Genomic DNA, 11,548 nt, shown 5'->3' with positions numbered 1-11,548 from the left:
GAGGTAGCAGGGCACAGGCAGAAGCAGGGGCTGGGGGGAGTGGGCCTGGCCAGGCCAGGTGGTGGGACAAGTGGAGGCCTGGGGGCATATGCCCCCACCCCTGCTCTGCCTGTGCCCTGCTCCTTCCCTCACCATGGGGCCCTTGATGTGCCCCCCTGGTGGTGAGTGACAGAGTGGATTATGTGAGGGTCCTGCACAGCTGGGGTGGGTGCAGGGCAGAGCTGCAGGCAGCTTGTTTAGGGGGTGCAGGGAGTGGGGGCACGCAACCTGGGAGAGCATGGGGACGCATGCCCTTGGATCTGCATGCGGGGTGGGGTGGGCTGGGGCAGCACCAGTCTTTCTGGCACACTTCTCCAGCTGCACAGCTCTCAGGCCAGGCAGCAGGCACCTGAAAATTCACCATAGCCCCCCTGCCCCCTCCCAGCACTGCTGCCTCTGCATGGCCGAAGAGCCTGGTGCCACCTCACTCTGCCCCACCCCACATGCAAATCCAGGGGTATGCGCCTCCCGTGCCCTCTCAGGCTGTGTACCACCCACCATGCCCCCAAAATGAGCCACTCATGGCTCCACCCTTCTCCTGTCCCGGATGAGCAGGGTTTGCCCCTGTTCCACTCTCCCTTTCACCACTGTGTGCATGCCTCTCCCCACCCCTGCTACAGTTACCAGAAGCCCACAGCCAGGCTGCTTTGTGGCCCTACTTCTGCCCCACTTGTGGGGGGGCTAAGCCCCATTGGCTCCCCCCTTCCACCATCCAGGCCGGGGCAAGGTCAGAGCCTGGGTGGCTCGTCTAGGCACACAGGGGAGGGCTTCCACCACTGCACACACCCCAGCGGAGGCCTGGGGGGCACATGTTGCTTCATACTGTGTGCAGGGCTTGGGGCATGAAGTCCAGGGTCCAGTGGCAGCTGCCTCTTGTCTCGCACACAGATCCAGAGGGCACGTGGGCCTTGGGCCTCTGCCAGGGTGCATGCAGCATGGGAAACCCCCAAAGCCCCTGGATGAGCTGATTGGGTTTCGACCCTCCCTCAGCCCTGCCTCACTCCCTCCCTCAGCACAGGGCAGCAGGGCATAGAGGGGGATTGCCCCACTCACCCAGCCTCGCCCCAGTGGTAGGGGGCATGACTCAGCCCAGCCACACTGTCCTGCTGCTCCTGAACTACGTCCTAGCCACTCCCAATCGTGGAACCTCTGACAGTCGATCTCAGTCAGGGAGGGCTGAGCGCACGCACACTCAGGCCCCCCAGACTGAGATTGACTGTCAGAGGCTCCACAATTGACTAGTTGATCGGGATCCACCAGCTGGTGACCATTGAGCTAAACTGAGATAACAGAATACTTATTAGCAGTGATACAAAAGAGAAAAAACTGAGAGAGAATATCAGATCCCTATAAATTTGCAAGCTGGAATATTAAAAAAAAATAGTCTACCTGCAAAAAGATCAATTATGATATGGACATAGTTGAAGAAGAAATAAGTACTCTCCAGATTGTCATATAGTCTCTCTTTTCTGATTACTATCCTACCCTGAAATATTTTTTCTTAATAGTCCAAATACTGTCATATTAGCCTCCATTGGACTGACTTATTGCAACAGGAATCAAATGTTTATTGCAAATACTAATTCATTTAGGGAAGGAAATGGTATTAAAAACAAAAGAGAGGCAGGAGAATAATGTAGACCTATCAGACTACTCTACTAAATGATGTCAAAGTGAAACACTGCAGCTGCCACTTTACATCTTAAAATTACTGATGTCAGCACAGATTCCTTATACAGAGCACTAAATTTGGGGGTTCTTAATTCTGAAATAGGAAAAATCCATTCCAAATATTTCCCAAGGATAAGGTGAAAGGTTTGATTTGGCTGAGCTATAAATAAATGATTAATATGCATTGTGGTCTGATGACTGATACTCTCAAATAGGAAGGCTGAGGAACTTGACTCTTGAGTTATGTAGTATTTACAGCCATGTTGTTCAGAATTTTGTGGACAGCACATTTCCAGAAGCTTGACAGCAATTAGTCTACTGGTATGCCCAGACAACCAACAGACTACCTACTGATGTGAACTATCATACTACTTCCTTGCTTTCCTTCATTTAGTATTATTCATTATTCATATTAGTATCCAGATGTTATCTTTTATCTTATGCTTAGGATGTAAATTGTTTAGGGCAGAGATCATGTTTTTGTCCTGTGTTTGTATAACTAACACAAGGGGTCCCGATCCACTATTAGGACCCTCACACATTATGTAACTAGTAAATCACCGCTATCATCATGAATGACATTTCCACAGTGGGATAATCTGCCTGGCTTAAATTATCTCAGAAGTACTGCCTTGCCTGAATTCTTCATGGATTCATCTTCCTGTGTGACTGCCCAGCTCTGAGAGCAAGGATACCCCAATCTGGTCTGGAATATTTACTTGCTATCAGAAAATACAGTAGTAATAGTAATGATTGTGGGGAAAACCCAGGTAACCTCAGTGACATGAAGTAGTTGCACTTAAGTTGCACTTAAACTGAATGGTTAGTAGACTGCTAATGGTACCCCAGTGACCTATTATGCCCTCAGGATATCCAGTCATTTTCCCCTCAAACCTTTGGCAAATGCCTTAGCTCTATTGAGAAGCTTTAAGCAGTCAGTGAGAAATTGTACAGTACCCATTCCCCGTATATTTTCTTTGCAATGCCTGTACATCTAAGCAGTGAAAATGTAAACTGTTTTCCATCTCCCAAGTATCGTGTTATGACTACTATGACCATGTGAACACTACAAAATGGCTGATAGCTGAAGGCCTCAGTAAAATACTGGTGAACTAACAATGCTATGACTCAGTTTGAGATGAAGTGGTCTATATAAAGTTCATATTGGGTATATAGTAAGTGTAAAGCCTTAAAAGTTATACTATTAAAAGTATAGTTGGGGTATACATGTATCATTAGTTTTATGACAAGGGAATTGTATAGACTGGGTAAAATAATTATCACCGTAGAACCACTTGTTTCCAGGTAAGGATAGTTTTAGGTTTCTGTATCAGAAGTTGATCACACAGTTAAAATTCATTGCCTGGTCTTTTTTGTTGCTGCTGTGGTTGTGTTGTTGTTGACATGGGAAATAATAGGAGCAGCAGAAGTTTGTTGTTTGTTCTATTTTTTCATAAAGTAAAACTGAGCAGAGAAGGGGTAAACTACAAAACATTGAGAACAAGTCCGACAATGAATTCCACTTAACCCGGCAAACAGTGTTATAGTGGTAATTACCCCAGCCTAACTGGTGCCCTTAAAAAGTAATGGGACAAGCTCCAAGTCATTTAAAGAAAATGCCATTGTCAAGGCTTCATTTTTAATTGGTGACAAAAATAAAGGGGTAGAGAAAATGGGGAGAAAGGGTGAAGAAAGGGGAAACTGCTGTATTTTCTTCAACGTCGCCCTGATCTGTGCAGGTGTAAAAGATGAAATAGGTGTGGGTATGACGCCACTGCTACATGCAACATAAATAATAAAGGAAAGAACCAAAATACTAAACAAAACAAAAAAAAAACTCTCTGCTAGAGAAAGACAGGTTGGACCGCACTCTGGGCTACAGGGAACCCGTTTTTACTCACAATAGATCACTATCAGTGTGCAGTTAAAATATAGTAGGGGCCGTGTTCCAAGGCAGCAAGAGGAAAAATAAATCAAAAATTTGTCATTTGTCACACATTACAACAAATTCCTTCAAACACATCAATGTATACATGATCTGTCCCTCAGGGGTCCAACCCCCACCCTTCGCAGCAAGCACAGTCACTGGAAAAAAATATATAGAGAATTAGACCAGAACTCTTATACAGAATGAAAGAAACAGAAAATATAAGTCATCCAGTTTAGAGATTTCATCCCAACGTGGCTGCATTTTATACAAAAGAACATAAATATATTTAACCATTTGGTGAAAAGCTACAACGAAATTAAATAAGAAAAAATTGAAAACATAAGATAAGCATATGACAAAATTATCAATGGTCCGTGAATAGAATTTTCACACATGCATTTCTCCCAGGACAAAAGCGATGTGAACATTTACAGATTAAATGGGGAGTGGGAAAGGGAAGGAGAAGAAGGGATAGCTGAAAGGAAAACATAGTTACTCTAATTATCCCTGGCCTTGTAGAGATGCACAGTTCTCCACTGAATTATTAATACCAGGCCTAACGAGTTTGGACAAATGGCTATGTAGGTCAGACTCAGTTTTAGACCCTGACAGTATCACAGCTAATGTTCAGACAGTATCTAAAGGGACAGGAAACCTCAGATACATTAGTAAAGAATGTAGCTTTCAAGTGTCCCAGGAAGCTGTATGTAATTAATGCCATAATAATTAAGATTTTCTTATAAAGAAAACACGCTTTCATATTTCATTTACCTGTACTTGCTGATAGTTTTATCCTTAACCTTTCATTTCATCTTACATCATCTGCACTCAACTGTCTCTAATTTTTATTATATTGCTCGTTAATTAGAATATATATGCATGTGGACTATTTGTATTGCCATTAAAAATTAAGTTGATGGTTGAGCCCCTTAATTCAGTGGAAAATGTTTTTGTAATTTCTGCTTTATTTTGGCTACATTGCTTGGGCAGAATATATAGGAGAACATGGTTAAGATTTTTAAAGTAACTATAGCGTTGAATTGCTCAGCATGAGAAAACTTAAAAAGAGGCCTGATTTTCAGACATTACTGAGTATCCCTCATCTAAAAATAAGGCCCTTTTATAGGGTCTCAAATCAGGCCCTAAAAATCAGAGGACCAAAAAACCACTAATGGCCTTTGTGAATATTGTACTTTGCGGTGTGCTATAAAAAAAAAAAAAACTGAATTACTGATTATGGTAAAAACATATTATTAAGTGGGGAACTGTTGTTTTTTTCATTTCCTTGACTTCCAAAATTGAGAGTTATATTGTCATTCATGCGCCTGGCCTTTATATTAATATCCTAGCTGTTATCTTGCAATACAGTTGAGCGAAAAGTGACATTATTTGGGCCTAACATTCAAATGACAATTCCCTTAGGGAATTTAGTGGAAGCCTGCACCCAGGGAAACAACATGTTTTACATGTATAAAAAGAAGAGGCGGCAGAAGCAACCCAACTAGACAGGTTGCATATTTCCTCTTCCCCAGTGCTTTGGGAAATCTTGAAAAACAACTGGTTTTCAGAGTTAAAGGCACCCTCAGGCAGCTGTAACTTGCCTGATCAAAACTTAGCAGTCTCATTGGCCCTGGGAACAGTTTAAGAGTCACATTCTCAAATGGTTAAACACATTTAAATGGTTAAACACATTCTTGAACATTTTTCCCCAGTGTGTTTCACAATTGCTTGCATACCTTCCACATCAGGCCTTCAAGTCTTTTCTTTCCATTTATTTTGCAGTCTGCTATTGAGAGGTCTCAGCTCCTCTCAGTAGTGTAATGATCAGTGGGTGACCAGGGCACCAGCCCAAGGTGCGCTCTTGGCGGCGGCACATAAATGTCAGCTAGCACCAGGCCCAGTTGCCACATCTGGCCCACTCCTGTCTGTTACACCTCTTTCAACTGTACTTCACCTCTTTCCTTAAGGAAACAACATAGATCTAGCTCCCATCTTTTTGAAGAAGGAAGAGAAAAAGTTTCCTTAAAAACTTTAGCACTATTTTCTTGTCAAAAAAAAAAATCAACATTCTGGTAAGAGTAGAGGCTGACAATTCTGTTCCTGGCACTCCTCCATCTTTCAGGAATGCAGAACAACAGCAACTGTGGATCAGTAGGCTACAATTTTTTTTGGAAACTTAGAAGCATGGATTATCTCAGAAGAGGCTGTCAGTCTCACTTAAACAATATTTTTGTACCTCATGCTCCTTTTTATGTCAGGATACCATCTAACCAGTATCCATGGGTTATGCAAATATCCATTAGCAAAAGGATCACCATACCTATATTTGGAATCTACATAGCAAATACATCCTGGGCCAAACCTTTCTCAAAGGCAATGTGAAGACACATGGTTTGTATACTCTGACTGCAGAAAATCCAGCAAAATCAAAGGTCGAGATACACATGTGCATAAAATTAAAGAAAACACACACAAAAAAACCAGATCTCAGTTCCAATGTTCTGTTCTTCCTGCATGTACAAATCTCCAGCTAACATAAACAACAATTCCAGGAACATAGATAAAGCACAATATAAACAATGAAATCTGCAGAACACTTCTGAAAGAATTATGTCCCATTTTAAGGGCCAACCTTTGGCACGTCTTCTACATACAAAACTCCAGTCGACTTTGTGAACTATATGAAGAATGACTTTTGGATGGAGCCTGAGGAAATCATCTTAATATGTGATTTCAGCTTTCTTACATGGTTAAACATTGTTTTTAGTTCTTCTTTCTTTTACGTGGTCAACCATATTATGCAACAAGACCTACTTTCTTCCTTAACACCTCATGGAAGTCCGTTGAAATTAATGGATTTCCACAGGATATAATTCAAGGCACAGTTTGGCCCAAAGTTGATGTGCTTAAGTAAGAAACCTCACACTCAGATTCAGTTTTATTTAAAAATTTCCATTTTGCTAACTGTGGACTTAAAAAGTTTTTTTTTTTAAAATGATGTAGCTGTAAGTGAGAAATGTGATTTTTTAAATACATATTCAACACAAGAATAACAAATGACATTTATTAATTGTATTAGTATGTATTTATTTCCTAGTTTTTCTGCATCATTATGTAAAACATAAATGCATTTAAAGAAATTCCTTAAGGCTGAGAGATTCATGGAGTTGGGGGATGAAGGGGAGGAATATAGTGGGAGGAAAGGGAGAGAGAAAAAGAAATATTACTTACGCCGTTTGCAACCACATTTTTTTATCCTTTTGGGATCTGTGATGTCATCATGACAGGCCTTGCAGTAAAAAAATGCCCTAGAGAGACAGAATGGAAAAACTGACACATTTCCTAATCCACACAAATGAAATTAGTCCTACATTCCTCCTGCTGCAGTGCCAAATTAATGAAACATGCCAGTACTAATTTTCTTTAATCTTTGGGAAGGTTTAGACATTTAAAGGAAAAAATATTTGCTACAAGACCATTTATTTCTAACACAAGACTCTAGGATTCAAGTTAGTGCTTCTTTTAATACATTTATATTTGAAAAGTAATTGGGAGAAGGGATGATAAATATGACAAAGTGGATCAGATCATGTGCCTTTCATCTTTGAAAGTGGCATCCAGCGACTTTCATCATTAAACTACTGTTCTTGGCCTGAAAATTACTAATGAAGTTCCATTTGATTTCTGTAAAGGACGCCTAAGGATTTACACCAAATTGTCATATAGCTGATCCTTAACTAGGCCTTTATTATTGGGGATACAGATCAGATATTATGGTGGCTTAAACTGTTATCAATAACTTCATGTCTGCTATTAAACCTGAAAAAATGGAACTAGCATCATAAAAATCAAGCTCAAAGCAAGATATAAACATGGAGAGTGACATCTTAGTTCAGTCATTAGTATTCAATTAATAAAGAGTTATACTACACCTAGCAAAAACCCTAAAAGAAAGAAATCTTAAATTATCCATAAAACAATTTATTAATCTCGCTAATTCAACTTTGTACTTATTACTATGGTGTTAAGGGTCTGCCAACACAGATGAAGCATATGGAGTGCAGGGGAAGTAAGAAAGAACAAATGTGCAATAAAACTTGCAGATTGTTAAACTAAAATTATGTTTTAATAAACAAGTGTAAAACTTCCCACAGGTGATTTCAAGTTAACATGTCATATAATATTGCTGTGACACATGCACATTCCATGAAGACACAGCTGGCCTCTAATTGAGCCTGTATGGCCTGGTATAATGTAGAACTATTTTTGCCAGTGTGATAATCTGGGTCACACCAGCAGGTCAGCACCTGACAAAGTCTTCCTGTCACGTGCCTTCTCAGGTTCCTTCCTACAAATTCAGGCTGGAAAAATTGCAGGATGAATTAGGCCCAGACCTTCTGGCTTTGTGAGCAACACTGATCCTGGACTGGAGGTGGGCTGAAAGCTACTGGGATCAGATTTAATTTAGAATATTTTCTTATAAAATATAAAGTATATAATGGGATGAAATGTGACCTTGCTCTAGTGTAACTAAAAGAGCTAATTTTATATTAATATTGGATAAAGTATCAAAGCAAGAATTATGTTTCACACTATCCAAAGGCACGGGGCAGCAACACAGGTAGCAAAATACTCATCTGGCTTGAAGGCAGGCATAACCCATCCTTCAAATTCCAGAATAACAAGGTGGTGTTTAAGGGTGAAGCTATATGTTAGACCATACTGAGGGCATTTAAAACACAAGTATCCACATGTTAAAGCTTTTTAACTTGTGCTGAGTGCCCTCTGAGCATCATAAAGTTATGCTGCTTCAGGCAAGCATTAACTCTGGCCCATGCTACTTATCTCTTGTTAGGGTAACATCAGTCTACTCCACAGAGAGAAAATAAGCAATTTACAGTCTTCCAGCATCCCAGGACACACTGCTTCTATCCCCCCAGCCCCCAGAGGCAGGAGTCCTGGCTCCTAGCTAACCCCCTGCTTACCAGCCCTCTAGTGGCAAGTCAGAGATGTGCAGGCAAGAAATGGTATTAACCCGTAACATGCAACTGCTTACAACATATTTTAACTTTAACACTAGATAACATTCCACAGATTTAGTGCGGTGTTAGTTTAATGTGTAATTTTACCCTGGCACTAAATGCAATGGTGACCACGTCCTCTAGGGGTATTTCTGAATATTACCTGGAATTCCCCTGAAAATGGCTACAATGATTGTGGGTGCTGTTATCCTCCTTGTACAACTGGAAGAAATTAATCTTGGAGAATTCAAGTGGCTTGTAAAGTACTCAAAAGAAAGAGACAAAGCCAGGCAAGAAAAAAAAAATCAGAAATAGGGTACAGGTTTCCAGCTACTCTAGCTGCTTAACTGCTAGGCAACATAGAGTCAATGAATATTTTCCTAGATAAAACTCTTCTTGGTTTTTTTAAGTATGGGGAATGAGACCATGTCTGAAGGTCTGGTTCAGACAACACTCTCAACATTTATTTGCTTGTCCATAGTTGATCCAGCTCTCTTTTGTTTTTAAAACTAGGCTGGAAGCCCTGTCACAGACAGTTCTCTCTACTTCCTACTATTAGCCAATGTGAACTGAAAGAGTTTAATTTAGAACCCACAAATACAGGAGAACTGGGGGAGATGGGGAGGGAAAGGGGGCAGGGAAGAAAAATGAATTATTTTTTTTACTTCCAAAGTAACTTAATTCTGAGTTTTGCATTGAAGCTTAGGTAGATATTGAAGCTTAAGTAGATATTTGCAATTTTAACTGTAAAACATGCCATAGTCATAAGGAGTTCCAAGTCTATGTAGACCTCTACTTCCCTTCCTGGCCATTTGGTTCACATTCATTTTGATTCTCCTGAATTTAATCCAGTTAATTAATACTTATGAATTTAAACTCAGAGGGTGCATATCCACCCAAAGGGTTTATCCCTGCATGCCCAAACAATGCTCCTAGGAGTATAAGAACTTTGCTTGGGCATGCAGGAATGAAGTTAGGAAAGCCAATGCACAATTGGAATTGCAGCTATCAAGGAATGTGAAAAGTAACAAGAAAGGTTTCTACAAGTATGTTGGTAGCAAGAGGAGGATCAGGGATAGTGTGAGGCCCTTACTGAACAGTTTGGTCAAGGGTCTGGTGAGAGATGCATGGGTGCAAGCCTGTCGCGCCCCTGCACCCAAAGCCCTCCAGCAGCTGCAGAGCACCCTGCTGACCCCCAGAACAGCCGGAGGTAAGTGGGACCCATGGTGGGAGGGACATAGCCCAGCTGCGGGGCAGCTAAGTGGAGCCAAGGAGGGTCTTGCCCCACCCCGGGTCCTACTTGGTCCAGGCCCCAGAAAGAGAGAAGGGGGGGAAAGGGTACTAACCAGCCCCTCTCTGGTAGATCAGGGTTCCCCAAAACCCCTGGGTAGGGCCCCCCTTGCCCAGGAGCAGTGCGGTGCTGGCGGTGGGCCCACTGCACATGTGTGTAGTTTAAAAGGGCCCACCAAAGGAAAAAAGCCACAGTTTGTCCCCAGGTGCAGTGAGAGACACAAGGGTGCAAGCCTGTCATGCCCCTGCACCCTGACGCCCCCCACTGACCCCCAGCAGCCATGGAGCACCCCGCCAACCCAAATGTCACGGTTTGGAGCAATCCCAGTCGGGTCATGAGAGACTACAGAGCTCTGGGAGTGGGGCTTAGGGGGCACAGGTGGTCTTTTCCTCACTCTTCCTGGTTGTGGGTCATGGGCAGAAGAGGGAGAGACAGGTTGAGGTAATCAACCAAAGACTGCGGTGCTGGTGTCATCGTGAAAGCTTCGGCTCCCATGATCACAATCTGCTCTTTGGTGAAAAAGGCAGTGGTCTGCTGAGCAGAGACAGCCTCCACCTCACTCCGCTGGGGAGGAGGCTCTTCTCAGCCAGACTTGCTGACCTGCTTGACCGGGCTTTAAACTAAGCCCACTGGGGGATGGGGGGACTACCACTACAGCAAGCCCACTGGGCAAGCCTTGTAAATCCAGCAGGCTAAGGCACTTAAGGGAACCCACCCCTACCCTAGCCCCAAAATGATCTGTAGCGAAGGCAGGGGTCCCCAGTGGGACACTTACCTGCCTGTACACCAATGCCAAGAGCTTGGGGAATAAACAGGAGGAACTGGTCCTCCTGCTAAACAAGAATGACTATGACCTCATAGGGATAACGGAGACCTGGTGGGACTCACCTATGACTGGGCCACAGGGCTATACCCTGTACAGGTGAGACCTTACTGTTAAAAGGGTGGGGGTATAGCTCTCTATGTCAAGGACAGATACACATCCCTACAAATGGACACTGGCACCCAGGAAGGATGACTGCAGTCTCTCTGGGATAAAATATGTGGGGAACGTGGCACAGGGGACATCATGGTAACAGTCTACTACAGATCTCCTAACCAGAAACAAGAGCTGGACCAGGAATTCGCTAGGGAACTGGCTGAGGCAGCATGCTCTCAGTGCATGGTTGTCATGGGAAACTTTAACTACCCGGACATCTCATGGGAAGAGCACTCAGCCAAATCCAATCAGTCACAAAGCTTCCTCATGTGCACGGACGATCTCTACCTGACTCAAGAAGTCTATGGGCTGACAAGAGGTAAAGCACTGCTGGACCTGGTACTGGCCAAAAGGGATGACCTAGCCAGTGATCTAAAAACTGATGGAAAGTTGCGTGATAGTGACCATAAGCCGATCACCTTTACTATCCATCACAAAGCTGGCAAGTCAGTCAGCAATACAGAAGTCCTCAACTTTAGGAAAGCTGACTTTGACAAGCTCAGAAGGCTTATTGTTAAGGCCCTAAGGGACCATGACTCGACAGGAAGTGGAGCCCAAGAGGACTGGTTGCTCCTCAAGGGAATGATCCTGACAGCACAAGGGATGGCCACCCTATC

The 11,548-nt window shown here is 42.9% G+C and overlaps 1 protein-coding gene across 4 annotated transcripts in view; it reads right to left on the bottom strand.

Moving 5' to 3' along the window:
* The window catches only part of KCNMA1 (potassium calcium-activated channel subfamily M alpha 1), a 1,434,006-nt gene that overhangs the window by 271,824 nt on the left and 1,150,634 nt on the right, over window positions 1–11,548 (bottom strand). For 3 of the 4 annotated variants that reach the window (XM_019502361.1, XM_019502362.1, XM_019502364.1), the window contains 2 exons: window positions 6,872–6,948; window positions 3,612–3,620 (listed from right to left, as the gene is read on the bottom strand). In XM_019502361.1, coding sequence (XP_019357906.1) covers window positions 3,612–3,620; window positions 6,872–6,948 — 86 coding nt within the window. The remainder of the gene's footprint in view (window positions 1–3,611; window positions 3,621–6,871; window positions 6,949–11,548) is intronic. The other variant, XM_019502363.1, reaches the window with a different exon arrangement.

The sequence above is a fragment of the Gavialis gangeticus genome, unplaced genomic scaffold (genome assembly GCF_001723915.1).
Source record: "Gavialis gangeticus isolate Ggan-Ray unplaced genomic scaffold, GavGan_comp1, whole genome shotgun sequence".
NCBI classification, from domain to species: Eukaryota; Metazoa; Chordata; order Crocodylia; family Gavialidae; genus Gavialis; species Gavialis gangeticus.
Note: the sequence above shows the minus strand (reverse complement) of the source record. Positions and strands in the feature narration are given on the sequence as shown.